The following is a 12,833-nucleotide window of genomic DNA, read 5'->3' on the forward strand; positions in this document are numbered from 1 at the left end:
AAAACTGATTCTTATTCTGATGACGGTGCAATATCGAAATATATCAATTTAGTTTTAATTATATCAATTTGCAACATATAACATGAGCTATAAGGTTATTCACTCTATTTACAGAGTTGTACCAAACGTTACAATAATTACTCATATTTTACTACCATACTTTTGGGCTTTTATCTGTTACATAATAATTACATTGGTTTCTACTAATTTAATCTAAATTCTATTTCGCTACTAAGTTGAGGCTACTAATATATAACAGCAGCATCGGGATGACTATCGAAAACTCCTCAACTTGACGATCGTTGTCTTGGGTGGCGTTCCCCCTGGAGGAATCAGGATGTCCAAGCCCGGAGCCTACCACCGCGCTCGCTGGATGCGCAAACTGATATACGCATTGAAGATCTTCTTATTCCGCGGACAGTTCAAGCTCACCAAGGCGGTGGAGAAGAACTTGGCCCGCTTCGTCCTCTTCGTCGCGACGCTGTATGTACCGGCGTGGTACGAAGCCCCGCTGGCAGCCCGTGCTCCGGCCCAGGACCTAGCTTTCTACCGCTCACTCTTATCCCCTTGCGAGGAAATCGCAAGGGAAGCATCGAAGGCGTTTGGGCGTTATCTCTGGTACATCTCCGAGGAGCTGGTGTCGCTCGCTGTTCGACGTGAGGACCACGTTGGAGGAGAAGAGGCTGATCGTGGCTGCCTTTGGCCGCGACGGCGCAGAAGATCCGCCCAAGCGGATTTCACTGGAGCCTGACCTGACTGTACTGACGAGGAAGACGCTGCCTCGCTTCGTCAAGCTCCTAGTTTCTCGTGGACGCCCTTGGCCCGTCGGAATTCCTTGAGGTGGACCCGGCCGAGTGGCCGGAACGCCAGGACTACCAGCTCGCCCGCCGCCGAGCCGAGTCCCTCAAGGTTGTCGACGATTTTGCCGAACGGGGCGTGGCTCTGATTCAGAGCTACTGCGCCATCCTCACGAACGATGAGGAACAAAGACAGTTCCTTCTTCAGGTCGTCGAGGAACATCGATGTCGTTTCCCCGACGTCCGCAAGTCAACACTACAGATGTCGATGTAGATGAGTACCTGTGATTGGGATTTTGGTTCCTATGAGATCCCCCAGCGATTCGTTTAAAGCCAAATTGCACGTGTACTTTATCAAAAATTGAATTAAAAATGCGCTATCTATTTTTGGTGTACGTTTTAAAAAATGGCTTTGGGGCACCTCTTAAATATGTTCGATCGATATGAAAATTCACAGGAGGTATTTTCTTATGGTTTCAGACCATACCCAGGCCTTCGCTCCTGAAAAATCAAAAGTTCAAAAATAAGTGTCACCCTACTGGGCACTGATGGATGAGCACCACTGATAAGTAATCCGCAGCGAAGGAGGGCTGTGCCTCACCACGGCCTGTATACTGGGAAACGCGTCCATTTGGACCACGGCTCGGAGATCTGACCGGTACGGCGGGCCGTGCCTACCTCCCCCTCTCTCTCTCTCTCCCGCTCCTTCCCTCTCTCCCTGGCTCCAGTTGCTCTGTACCGGTGTTTCTGCTGACTGAACACACAGACACGGAGCTGATCCACGGCCGAGTCAGCCGACGGAGACATGACACCGAGCGTCGGGTGACCGGTGCTCGGTATCGGGGGTAGACAGGGGTCAGGGGGTCAGCGGGGGTGGAGGGGAGGGGAGGGGGAGGTTGTGGAGGGAAGTGATCGGCGAGGGAGTCCGTGAACACCCTCTGCTCAGTTCACGGCGGGTGGGGAAAAACAGACATGAAACTTCGTACGAACCAACTGTGGATGAAACTTCGTACGAACCAGCTGTGGCTCACGCACCACGCCTACACCAGCCTCTGACGTATAAAAGTAGCTCTGTAAAAGCCCCGTCAGGAGTCGTATCTCCCCCCATCCACTCGTTATGAGAGGGCCGGGGGACTGGCCAGATCAGGGCTGAGGAAAGGGGTTATTCTATACGTACCGCATCATAGTGTCTCGAAAACTTCGTTACTTTACCCGCGAGCTGCTGGATGAGCTAAACCCCCACTTTTTTCGCCGCGCTTAAAAAAAACGGCCGCGTCGCAGGAGTGCCAAATTCTGGTTGCATGTAGGGAATAAATTGAAGTTCATTGCGATGAAATTTCAAACAAATTGGTGGGGAAAATTAAGATTGAGGTTATAGTGACGTCATGACTCCTGGGTTTCCGACCAACAACGGTATGTGTTAACCCTCGCCCGTATTGGTGTTTTTCCAGCCGCGAACGTATAAGGGGGAGGGGGGGTCCGTTGGACCCCCCCCTTGCCGTTTCGCCCCTGATCGAGCTAGAGCTTCGCGGAAAAAAAACGAGCGTGTTGCCCGTGACGAGAGGAAGCCGATGATACCTAATTTTATGGTCCTCGGTCATTGGCTGACCTTGCAGGTCAGGTCAATGACCTAAAAGTCGGGAAAATCGGGACCTGTTAGAACGTCGTAAAGTGTGGCTGCTACGGGGTTTTTCGGGGTGCTGATCACGAATATCACGTTCGTTTTGATCACAGATGATGTCTTCATGCATTTAGTCCAGGTCGGGTCAGGTCAGGTCAGGTCAAGCAGTAGGGGTCCTGCCGGGTATTCCTAGTAGGTGTCAACCGCCTCTGACAGCTTCGTAACATGTTACGAAGGCACCAAAACCACTTCGTAAATGTTCAAATGGTTGCTAAATTCGAATTCAGCTGCAAAAACTGGCCTAGAAACATGTAAAACTCGAAAAAGTGAACCGAGGTCATCAAAGGTCAATGACCTGACCTGACCTTCAGGTGACCTTGACACCCACCCTAACGCATGGGGGCAACATCATATCACATGTTTGAACGCTTGAAACCACGAAAAGACTGCAAACGCGCGGCTAATGCGAGCCGACATACGCCGAATCGCGATTCCGGCCAAACATGGTCTCGAAAAGTAGGTCACAGGTCAAAGGTCATTGGGGTCAGGGTCATGAAATTTTCAGAGTAGGTGTAAAATTGATTAACGCGAGGGTACTGAAAGTTTCGTCGCGATCGGCCGCTTTTTACGCGAGTTATTCGCGAAAAACCATGGGGGGGGGGTCCGTTCGCCCCCCCCCCCTATACGGGCGAGGGTTAAAAAATCATAAACTCACAGAATAGCCATAGACACATGCCGTTACGACCATTAGCCTGTTTAAGGTGAAACCGTTCTCTCAGTCTTATACCGTACGTTTTCTGTTTTAGAAATGGAGACTGGACAGCTCCAAGAGAAGTTTATCCAGATGAAAGAAGAGATGGCACTTCTGAAGGAGGAAATGACACATCGTAATCAAGAGGACATGGTCCGTTTGAATGGGGAACTGACCACTCTGAAGAAAAACTGCGACTCACTGAGTGAACAGGTGGTCGGACTGGAGGGAGAAGTGGCCACACTGAAGAAGGACAACGCCACACTGAAGGGAGAAGTGGCCACACTGAAGAAGGGGGTGACTACACTGAAGGGGGGCAACGCCACACTGAAGGGAGAAGTGACCACACTGAAGGGAGACAAGGCCACACTGAAGGGAGACAACGCTACACTGAAGAGAGACAACACCACACTGAAGGGAGACAACGCCACACTGAAGGGAGACAACGCCACACTGCGTCAGGAGGTGGTCCATCTACGTGAAGAGGTGGTCCGCCTGCGGCAGGCTGTCCTCGAGGAGCGCACCACTCGCCAGGTCGTCGTGGAGGAGCTGCGGCAGGAGGTCCGCCGGCGAGCGGCGCCATCCGACCGTTCGCAGGGGTGAGACTGAGAGGCAGCAGGGGTGGCACTGGGGGTTGGTCGATGAGATGACACTAGGGGCAAATACCTAGTAACAGGAGGTCGGCTTTGGTTGCAGGATATGACGCTGGGCGTAGACAGTTGGTCTGTAAAACTCAAACCAGCTGTACGGATAGTCGGTCAGTAAGACTTAACCGGTTGTGAAGACAACTTTCTGTAAGAGTGACTGTTGTGTGATCAGTTTGTCAGTAATAGTAGGTATACCTTATTTTGTGGATAGTTTGTCTCGTCTGTGAGGCTGTGAGGCAGCAAGGATGGCACTGCAGGTTGGAAATGGGGGATGAACACTGCATGGGCTCACGTGGATTGATGGTACGGGGCTGTCTCGGAAGAGAAGACGTCTGGAAATTATATCCCAATGACTGACCTCTGATGACGTCATTTCGCCACAGTGACGACGAAGAGCCTCGCGAACTGACTTCACTGAAGGACAACAATTGTGACAAGTGTGACGTCACAACCCAAACTGCGGGGGAAGCGCTGCCGGTAGGCGGTAGCTTGAGGCCGCCCGCGCCTCGCGAGGCCAACATCTACCACCTGGACACCGAGCTGCTGAAGATGGTGATGAGCAAGATGGACTGCAGGGACATGTTCCGCGCCAGGCGGGGTGAGTGTCCTGGCGACTGGCGAGGTCGTGTTGCGCAATAACTATTATCCGAGTCGATGTGGTGTGTTTCCTTAGCCAACTGAGAGTTCAGCAAGTTGGGAAAGTCTGGGTGGATATATAAACTCCAATGAATGGCTTGTAGCTATGTGAATTCCGGTTGCCATTATATGGAATATCGATGTTATATTTTATAGAATTTCTAACGCTGCCTGTATTTGAACTTTGACTTTGATGTTTGTCGCTCGCTGACATGCCGCCCGATCCCCCTGTTCCTTCGGTGCCGACAGTCTGCCGTCGGTGGCGGTCCGCTGTCGACGATATCGTCGGCGACTGTCGGCGGGAGCTAACCGATCAGAAAACCCGCGGTGGAGAGGTGTCTACGCCGGCCACGGGCCTAGAGCTAGTAGTGAAGGTGCAGGACCAGCCGAAGATGACCGAATTGCGGGCGCCGACCGCTGAGACGGACACCGACCTCCGACTGGTCGGTGAGTCCTGTGTGAAACGCGCTACACGAACTGGTACGCTTTGTCCCGCTGTAACTGTCATCCCTTGTGTATATGTTGCAGGCACTTTAGAAAATCAGGCATTTTGCAAAATGCCTAGGCATTTTACAAAATGACTGATTTTCTAAAGTGCCTGCAACATATACAGGGTGTCCCAGAATTACCCGGACATTGTTAATTAGCGTATAAAATAAGGCAAACATGTTTGCGCTTTTTTCTTTTTATCGTCCTATATAGTCAACTAGGGTGGCTGTGAAATAGCACATGCAATAGATACGCTTGTTACAAGATCAGCCGACAATGATTGAAAATGCCAGCCATTGCTGGTCTCAGTTGTTTTACGGCTCTCCCGAAACTGGGTGAAGGCCTGTTTTCTTTGACCTGTTGCCGGAGGATATTACGATCATATAAGATAAACTTAACATCAAAGTGTTCCCAGGTCATAAGGTATTATCATAGTGTAATAAATAACAAGTGAAGACACTTCGATTATTTTGTGTAATGCGTTTTCTTCTGCCGGAAGTGCTCTCTCAGAAAATCAACGATATCTGATGACGATTGATGCCGTTTTCGTCATTGTAGTGCAAAAGTTTCATCCCTGTAGTGAAAACTTCGACCCAAGAAACTACTATCCAAGCTTGTAGTTATATAAGTGTTGGTTTTAACAGCTAATTCACCCTTATTTTCTACAAAACACAGAAAATAAATCCCTCTACACGCAACTTGAAATGAAATATCACTTAAACATAATGAGGAGACTAAAAACCTATTTTTACTACACATCTTTACACGCTAAGACAGTGGCGGCGGAATAGGGGGTGCAGGGGGTGCAGCTGCACCCCCATCGAAAAACATGGGGTGCAAACATATCTTTTTGCACCCCCAAAATTCGTACAAGGGGCCCGTCGCACCATCCAATACATTTTCTCCTGAAAACCAGTGATCGGGAAACGAACACTGATGTGGAATCATCAGGGATGTCCAATTATGGTCAGGAGCGCCCCATAGTAGTCTTTGGGGCCCCCATACCGGCTAGAAGTGTCACGAGTCGCGTTTGGTGCTCCACGCGGCATCTGAGGGCCCCCACGACGGCCTCAGAGGGCCCTTTTATGACGATCTCTGAGGGCTCCCACGACGACCTTTGTCCCCTGGGGCCCTACAATGGCCACTAAGGGCCCTCATGACGACCGCTGAGGGTCCCACAGAGACTCCAGGGCCCCAAGGAGACTCCAGGGGCCACGCTGGCCTCTGAGGGCCCCTATGACGGCCTCTGAGGGCCCTTACGATGATCTCTGAGGGCTCTCACGACGAACTCTGTCCCCTGGGGCCCTATAACGACCACTAAGGGCCCTCATGACGACCGCTGAGGGTCCCACAGGACTCCAGGACCCCCACTGGCCTCTGAGGGCCTCTACAGCGGTCTCTGAGGGCCCCCGTGACGGCCCTAGACCCAGCTCAAGTCTGAGGGCCCATTTGGCTTCAGACGGTCCAGCGACGGCCTCTGAGGGCCCCAACACAACCAGGCTGCAGGGGCTATGCTGGCATCTGAGGGCCCTGCAACGGTCTATTGAGGGCCCTAACAACGATGGCCTCTAGCGGTCTTACCAATGCCTTTGAGAGCCGTGCAAAGGTATCTGAGGGCCCATAAAGATCCTCAATATGGCCAAGGACCCTCATGACGACCTCTGATGATCCTCTCGAGGGCTTCTAAGGGCCCTCACAACAACTTCTGAGGACCCCAGGACGGTCCCTGAGGGGCTGAGGGCCCTGACGACGACCTCTCTGGACCCCCACGATGGTCTCTAAGACCCAACGCAAGCTTCAAAGGCCCACACTGGCGTCTGATGGCCCCACGACGGCCTCTGAGGGCCTCGACGCAGGCAGGCTCCAGGGGCCATGCTGACCTCTGAGGGCCCTCTTGACGGCTTCTAGGGCCTAACGAAGGCTTCAAGGGCCAACGCTGGCCTCTGAAGAACCCTACGACGGCCTCGGAGGGTCTCAACTCAACGCAGGCAGGTGCCAGGAGACATGCTTGCCTCTGAGGGCCCCGCAGAGTTCAGATTCAGAGGACCCAACGACCTTTGTGAACCTTACGAAATACGAAGGTCTCCGAGAGCTCACGCAGGCTCCTGGAGTTCCACACTGATTCTCAGGTCCCATGTCGGCTTGTTGAGGCACTTTATCTGCTCTTGGTGCCCCGTCGCCGGCCTCTGAGAGTCTCAATGTCGGAACTTATGGGGCCATGCGCCCTACACCGGCTTTTATGGCCCCTATATCGACTCTGGGGACTCATGACCCATGAAATGTGGGTCTAAGCGGCTTCTAAGAATCCCCATGCTGGTTCTAGAAGCCGCCAGCCGAATATTAGGGCTCACACGCGAGCTCCTGGGACCCCGTGCATACCCCAGGGGTCTACCTGCCTCTAAGACCCCACACATACTTTTGGGGCTCAAAGGCTTGCCCCTGAAGGCCCCACTGAGACCCCTTTCCTCTCTTCAGTCCTCCATACCGGCTCTTTAGGCTAAACATCGGCTCCTGTGGCCTCCATCCGGCTTTGGAGGGCCTCCATACAAGCTTTTGGGGTCCGATGCCGGTTTCTGAGAGCCCTCAAAAGACTTTTGAGCCTATACTGCCTTCTGAAACCTTTCAGCAACTTTCAAGGGACCGACCCTGATCGGAGGGCTCATTCAGTCTGGGGAGTCATATAGGTCTCTGGGGAGTCTCTATGTGGTTGGTTTCCAAGGGGCTTCTGACAGTCTTCTTGGAACAGTCTCGTAGGGCTCTCAGTGATCCACTGCGGTTCCAGAAAAGTGGTTTGAGACGCTGCGGGTGGTGGCTAGACTAAACGATTAGCCCATAAAAAACTAGCTGCATTTGCTTGTTTATGCTTTCATTATTTGAGATAGGTAGGTACTCTGCAATTTCAAACCTTTTACAGAACTTGTGTGTATGGGGATAGTTTTCCAAAATCTTCGTTTTTCATAAATTTAATAATAATCACTAAAAAACTGAAGGGGGGCCCAAAACTTCCAGAGGGGCCCCTTGAGAAAACTTTGCACCCCCATCCAAAATTACCTTCCGCCGCCACTGCGCTAAGAATGCCTTCTTTATGCCAGAATGGGTATAGCGTATGAACACAGGGACAGGCCCCACAGCTCGCAATACCAAGAATTCATGTTCTCTTATCAGGCATATCGTTCGGAAGCTGTGTAAATGCCGACGCAATGTTAAAGTGGGCCAAACAGCTATTCATCAACTGGGCATTTCACCGGGATGAAACGCATCGATGTCCCCTGATTTTGCATATTATAATGCATTCAATAGGAACAATGAACATGCGATGACTCTCATTCATTTCGCGCAATAAAAAGCATAGGTTCTCAAGTCAAAGTGAAGGAAAAGACCGATCAAAATGACTCGTATAATACAGACTTTGTTTAAATACTCTACACTTTTAGGGGCTGGTACTGTTATGGTGTCCTCTATTTTTGAATATTTTCATACCGGTTCTGTCAAATTGCATTCAGTAAGCGACCATACATGCAATAAAAACAGTGGGTTCTCGAGAGTAACGTTACGGAATAGAGTGAATGCTGATACGATGTTCAGCATGTTGGAGCGCAGTTAGATCGAAGAGCACTTTCATCGGGCTGTGGCACATCGATGTCCTCTGATTTTGAATATTTTCACGCATTTTATAAGAAAATGCGATTATTTTCTTTCATTAAATGCAATAAAAAACATGGGTTCTCGAGTCTATATCAATCAAAGGACCGATCAAAATGGGTTATATTTTAGAGACGTTATCAAAATACCCTACACTTTCTAGGAGCCGGTGGTGTTATGATGTCCTCTGTTTTTGAATATTTTCATACCGGTTCTGTCAAATTGCATTCAGTAAGCGACCATACATGCAATAAAAACAGTGGGTTCTCGAGAGTAACGTTACGGAATAAAGTGAATGCTGATACGATGTTCAACATGTTGGAGCGCAGTTAGATCGAGTAGGACTTTCATCGGGCTGTGGCACTTCGATGTCCTCTGATTTTGAATATTTTCACGCATTTTATAAGAAAATGCGATTATTTTCTTTCATTAAATGCAATAAAAAACATGGGTTCTCGAGTCTATGTCAATCAAAGGACCGATCAAAATGGGTTATGTTTTAGAGACGTTGTCAAAATACCCTACACTTTTTAGGAGCCGGTGGTGTTATGATGTCCTCTGTTTTTGAATATTTTCATGCCGGTTCTGTCAAATTGCATTCAGTAAGCGACCATACATGCAATAAAAACAGTGGGTTCTCGAGAGTAACGTTACGGAATAGAGTGAATGCTGATACGATGTTCAACATGTTGGAGCGCAGTTAGATCGAGTAGGACTTTCATCGGGCTGTGGCACTTCGATGTCCTCTGATTTTGAATATTTTCACGCATTTTATAAGAAAATGCGATTATTTTCTTTCATTAAATGCAATAAAAAACATGGGTTCTCGAGTCTATGTCAATCAAAGGACCGATCAAAATGGGTTATGTTTTAGAGACGTTGTCAAAATACCCTACACTTTTTAGGAGCCGGTGGTGTTATGATGTCCTCTGTTTTTGAAAATTTTCATACCGGTTCTGTCACAATGCATTCAGTAAGCGACCATACATGCAATAAAAACAGTGGGTTCTCGAGAGTAACGTTACGGAATAAGAGTGAATGCTGATACGATGTTCAGCATGTTAGAGCGCAGTTAGATCGAGTAGGACTTTCATCGGGCTGTGGCACATCGATGTCCTCTGATTTTGTGTGTACCAAGGCATTCTGTAAGAGACTGGGATTATTTACCTTCATTTAGTGGAATAAAAAACGTGGGTTTTCATGTCTAAGTCAATTAAAAAATCCATCATGACGGAGCATGGAAGACGATGATATAGGCTGAGGATAACGTTCAATGATTTAGGGAGTGACGTTTTATGACGTTTTATTACGTCATACTGCAGCGTGAGTAGCTACATAGCCCACTCCCAGCTGAAGAAAAGTTGTTACATGAGTTTGCATTATACATTGGTGAAGTGTCTTCACTTGTTATTTATTACACTATGGTATTATCCCCCAAAACAAAAATTGCTGCCTACACCACTTTTGCCGCGTTTTTTTACATCTGAAGTGGAGAAGCTCCATGTCTGAACATGGCGGGACCTTTGGCTTCCAACAGATTTGGTTTCCAAAACAAAGCCGTTCATGGCCATTTGGTTTACGGCATCCAGTTTTTTTTTTTTTTTTACTGGTAGAATATTACCGCAGTAGTACTCTGTGCTAACGGTTGTCTTTGGGCCATCATATCAAGCCGAATGAGTGCACGGTGGCTCAAAATGTCCCACAATTTGATTTTCGATGGGTGCCTGGCCGTCTCTGCTGTTGGGGCGTTGTAGCCATCTGACGTTCACACACGCCTTTTTCGGGCGGTTCAAATGACAGAATACCTTCGTTAGACCACAAAGTGTGCTTCAATATAATTTTTGTTGTATATGTTATATTTTTGGGATGAATTGTAGTGATTTTCCCTGCTTTTCCCGTAGTTTTCGCATATTTTTCAGGCGAGGGACCCCAAATTCCAAAATTTTGCGAAGATAGTGGTGGAAAGTAGACTGATGTTCTTTAGATAATCCTGATCTATCGTTTAGCTAGTTTTTAGCTAGATCAGTGACGTTTGTTGTCCATGACAAGCAACCACCCGTTTGACAACTGGTGCATGGCCCTTTTTGGCCGAGCCCAAGCTTGTCAATCAGGTTTATCTCTTGCTCTCTCTGGCTTCGTTAGCTGATATAATTGCGCTTTGCTCAATTCTAACTGCTTGCAGATGAGCTGCTGAAGCTCTCCAGCAAAAACCATGCCGGAAGTCCGTTTATAAAGTTGAAAACGGGAGTTGATTCACCGTGGTTGCCTATTAGTGACTTAAGCCGAAAACGGAAAAGGACTACTCTTACTTGACTCTGGATAATACTTGACTCGAGTCGTTACCGGTCACCAAAAGCACACAGTCCCCAAACTCGATAGCTAAGGGATATCTTATAAAAGTATGATGCTTGTATATCATTAGAATCGAGCGCAATCGTACTTTTAGCCAGAAAATAAATGTCCGGGTAATTCTGGGACACCCTGTATAAGTGATCACTGACTTCACTTACTGGTGACTTCACTGACTTCACTGACTTCACTGACTTCACTGACTTCACTGACTTCACTGATCACTTCACTGACTGGTGTTGCTTTACTCCAGCAGCCACCTGCCACGCCCTGGAGAAGGCCAACCTTCGCGGCTTCAAGCTGCGGGTCTCTGCCCTGCGCCGGCTGGCGCGTGCCAACGGCTCCAGTCTGCGTGAGCTGACGCTGCCGGCCGGTATCAACGACTGGCAGCTGGAGGCGCTGCTGGAGCCGCTGAAGGCTCTGGAGCGGCTCGATGTGAGCCCACCTGTGGAAAGCTCCGGCAAGTGGCTGCGGCTGCTGCCCAAGTCGCTGAAGACACTGGACATCACTGGTGAGAAGGGTCGATAGGGTGCTGGTGGAGTGAGTTTCTAGCACTGTCGCGTCGACACGTAGTTGCGGCACTGGATCTTGAGAATGGCGTAGTCGAAAAAGGAAAAGTATTAACTCCCCCGGAATTGTTGCATGTTTTGTGTGGTGAGATAAAGAACATTGTAAAGAAGGGAAGGGCGAATTTGTTCGGTTACACTTTTTTGCTTATTAGCACATAAGCCGGCCGAGGTCTGATAGGTAATTAAGTCTGAGGTTGGAATCATTGACACAATGCGCGCTAGTGGTGTCAATTTCAGAAAACGTATGTTAAATGTCCGTCCAATGTCCAATACTTACGTCGACTGTCCGTCCAAAAATGTCCAAGCCAGCCATTTGTCCAAAGATGCCCGACATCTACGCAATAGTTAACACTCAACACTGTTACTTAACCCGGCAGTTGCTGGGGTATTTCGCCACCCACCGTTTGCTGGGGGGGGGGGGGGCGTTAAACGCCCCCAGCCGATAACTCGAGAACAAATAGGCGCAGCGAAACGCACGAGGCGGCAAACGAAAGAGCGCGACGAGACGCTTCAGATGAGTACTTTAAAGTTGAATTTTGAGGTCACAGGTCGGGTCAAGGTCAGGTCAAACACCTGAAATCGGGCTTTCAGTAGCATGGACTTCAGGGCTTCGCAATGGGCGCCTCTCGTCATAAACGTTGTCAAAACGGTGCACAATCCATCATATAAGGCCTACAAGAGTGTCAGCTCCATGTAGGGGTCAGTCAAGCATAGGTCAGGGTCAAGGTCAGGTCAACCGGGTAGGCACATATCCCCGAAAATCAAAACTGATATTCGCAGCCTGCGACACATGTTTTATGGGTAATTTCAGGCGTAGAACCCGATGGTGACATTCATTTTATCGTATGTGTACGTGTTTGGCTCAAAAAGTTCAATTTAAGAAATGTATGTATCATGGTCGTGAAGTAGTCGCGAGAAATTGCCAAGATTCAATTCAAGATTTTGGAAAATGCAGAACGATAATCAATAATCGAAGATGGCCATTTGATTGTCCATGGTATTGGCAGTCTAATGGCGTTTACGGCATGTCTGTATGTCTATTCTGTGATTTTATATGATTTTTTGAACATATGCCGTTTTTGGTCGAAAACTCAGAAATCATGACGTCACTAAAACCTCGATATCTGAAAAATTTTCCGTTTGATTTTTTTGAAACTTTGTCACAATAAACTTCAATCAATTCCCTACAGGTACCTAAATTTTGGCGCGCCTGCGGCGCGCCGTTTTTTGGCTATGGCCCGGCGAAAAAAGTGGGGGCGTTTAAGGCCCCCCCAGCAACTCGCGGGTTAATTCGCTTTTAATATATCGTTACCAGCTCAAAAGTGTTAACCC

General features: G+C 48.8%; 1 protein-coding gene across 2 annotated transcripts in view; it reads left to right on the top strand.

Annotated features, from left to right (window-relative positions):
- LOC122392580 overlaps positions 1-12,833 on the top strand; it is a 47,374-nt gene that overhangs the window by 2,550 nt on the left and 31,991 nt on the right. Inside the window, exons 2-5 of one of the 2 annotated variants that reach the window (XM_043387625.1) lie at positions 3,225-3,768; positions 4,200-4,414; positions 4,702-4,899; positions 11,186-11,443. In XM_043387625.1, coding sequence (XP_043243560.1) covers positions 3,227-3,768; positions 4,200-4,414; positions 4,702-4,899; positions 11,186-11,443 — 1,213 coding nt within the window. In that variant the 5' untranslated portion in view covers positions 3,225-3,226. The remainder of the gene's footprint in view (positions 1-3,224; positions 3,769-4,199; positions 4,415-4,701; positions 4,900-11,185; positions 11,444-12,833) is intronic. The other variant, XM_043387626.1, reaches the window with a different exon arrangement.

The sequence above is a fragment of the Amphibalanus amphitrite genome, unplaced genomic scaffold, assembly GCF_019059575.1.
Source record: "Amphibalanus amphitrite isolate SeventyFive unplaced genomic scaffold, NRLGWU_Aamphi_draft 000492F_arrow, whole genome shotgun sequence".
Lineage (NCBI taxonomy): Eukaryota > Metazoa > Arthropoda > Thecostraca > Balanomorpha > Balanidae > Amphibalanus > Amphibalanus amphitrite.